The 2,451-nt window shown below is 42.7% G+C and overlaps 1 protein-coding gene across 1 annotated transcript; it reads left to right on the forward strand.

The window, feature by feature from the left end:
* The first annotated feature begins 242 nt into the window (after window positions 1-242).
* On the forward strand, window positions 243-1,678 carry LOC148028183 (pterocarpan synthase 1-like). Its single transcript, XM_087689929.1, has one exon. It carries the CDS (start codon window positions 376-378, stop codon window positions 979-981), a length of 606 nt encoding a protein of 201 aa, XP_087546055.1. The 5' UTR covers window positions 243-375; the 3' UTR covers window positions 982-1,678.
* The last annotated feature ends 773 nt before the right edge of the window (window positions 1,679-2,451 follow it).

Below are 2,451 nucleotides of genomic sequence, written 5' to 3' on the forward strand. Positions count from 1 at the left end.
AGAACGTGGTGTAGGACAACTAGCACAATGTGTTAGGGCAGCTAACAGGGTCGACAAGATAGTAATATGTAGGTACTAGGTAGTAGGGAAGCTGACAACGTCGACGCTGGATGCGGGGTCTCTCTCTCTCTCTCTCTCTCTCTCTTTCTCTGTCTGTGTCAGTCAGTCGATCAATACTATCAAGCTACATATTGTCGATACTGGAAGCAACTGAATAGCACTATAAAGTATCTTGATAGCAGTGGCCTTGGAGCAGTGGAGACATACTCTCACACCCACACCCATACCCACACCCACACCCACTCTCTCTCTCTCTCTCTCTCTCTCTCTCTCTCTCTCTCTCTCTCAGAGACTATCCAGCTCCAGGCATCGATCATGGAAGGTGGCGCAGCTGGACGCGGTAGTATAAGCAGGAAGCGATCTTTACAGATGATGAAGCAGAAGTTAATGGTAATGATGACGATGATGATAACGACGATTATACTGCTGCAGTTGATGGGCAGGGCAGACGCGCGGGCCGGCCCGAGGCACCTGCGCTTCTTCATGTATATAGCCGTGAAGAACGAGAGCCTGCCGGCCAACCGGGCGGCCTTCACGGCCATCCAGTCGGCGCAGCCCAACCAGAGCCAGCCCAATTCGTTCGGCATCATCCACACCTTCGAGAACCCCCTCACCACCCAGCCCTCCCTCCTCGCGCCACGTATCGGCCGCGTCCAGGGCTGGTACGGTGACGTGGGCCAGACCAACCTCACCCTCTTCCTGGCACAGACCTTCACTGTCGCCACGCCCAAGTACCGCGGCACTTTTAGCCTTCTTGGAGCTGACGTCGCCTCCGAGCCCGTCAAATTCTCCCCTATCGTCGGCGGCACCGGCGACTTCGCCTACGCCCGCGGCGTCGCCGCCCAATCCCTCACCTCCACCACCTTCTTCAACAATGAGACTATTTCATGGTTCAACTATGATATCCGTTTCAAGTACTAAGTCACATGGTAGTGCTACAAATGCTAGTCACACGGTAGTGCTACAAATGCTCAAATTTTCAACATTGGTCTTTCACTATGGTACTAGTCACATGGTAGCGCTACAAGGGCTGCAATTTTCAACATTGGGACTCTTTCCCTATAATACTAGTCACATGGTAGTGCTACAAGGGCTGGAATGGTCACATGGTAGTGCTACGAGGGCTGAAATTTCTAGTATCCATCTTGCTCTATTCCCAAATAAAACCAATCGGTAGCGATTTGGTTCGAGCAATCATCTATCTTGAGTTTGTCAATATTGGGTGTTCCCAAAGAACGCATCAAGTACCATTTGCACTAGTCCTTTGCTTTTCCAAAAGACTACTTTCATTAGTTTCCCAATCAGTTAATGAGTCCAATTAGTGCAAGCTCCTTAGTCAATCTCTATGTCCCATTTTCGTTTACTACGTCTATTCAAACAAGCTTTCCCCATCCCATTGCATTCTTTGATCTGCAAATCTAGGCATTTTGCATGCAAATTTTTCAAACTCATGTCTTATCAACAAGCCACATTACTAGTCTTTCATAGGTTTGGATGCTCTATGTCAACCACCCTCACATCCTTCATGAAATGGCTCCACAAAATAATTGAGTCTACTCTTTGTAGCTTCTCCATCTTTATTGCTCCATACTCTAATCAATTTATATATTCTTTTCAATCAATCTCTTGTAACTTTAATTTGCCATTGTTTCTATAAGAATTTTGTTTGGATGTGTTTAAATCCTTCAAAGCAACTCTCTTTTTGTTATCTATATCAAAGTTGAGAAATAATTCCTTTGTAATGTGAATAACCTAAGTAGATATCACAACACTTACTAAAAGATTGAGTTAGCATTCAAGTAAGCTTCAAACATATTTGATTGTGTTGAATCGTTCTTCTTGAAGACATGTTAACTTACGATTTTTATCAAGACTATGATTGATTTTTGACTACATAGGGAGATTGAATTGTCAAATTCAAAATGGGGTAAGCTAGAAGTCTGTTTTATAAAATGTGTTGTTACCTTGATGAAAACATGCGACCCATCATATTAATGTCTTAACAAAAAATATTCAACATTCTAGAAAAAAAAAACGCACATCACAACTAATGTACATTTGGGTTTAAAAAGTCTAAATAACAATAATTTGGGCATATATTTTCTTGCAATATTTCCTTATGTACAAAATCTTAAAGTATTTCATGATTGTATGGTAAAGCTAAATAATAAGTATTAGTAAAAAAGATCCTACAATCATGGTGCTTTACATCATGCCATTTTCTCTCAAGAGCGAGGGAGGGGCCACTCATTAAGATAAGTGCTTATCACTTGAGTTTCAAAGGAGGAATTATACTAAATAAATGTAGTGAAAATGTGCTTCTAGAAGGGGTACCATTTCCTTGATGTTAGACCTCAACCTCCCATAGAAAGTCCATTCTCTCATTAATTA

Source organism: Lygodium microphyllum, chromosome 12 (genome assembly GCF_053477565.2).
Source record: "Lygodium microphyllum isolate KBCC chromosome 12, Lygodium_microphyllum_v1.1.10, whole genome shotgun sequence".
Taxonomy (NCBI): domain Eukaryota; kingdom Viridiplantae; phylum Streptophyta; class Polypodiopsida; order Schizaeales; family Lygodiaceae; genus Lygodium; species Lygodium microphyllum.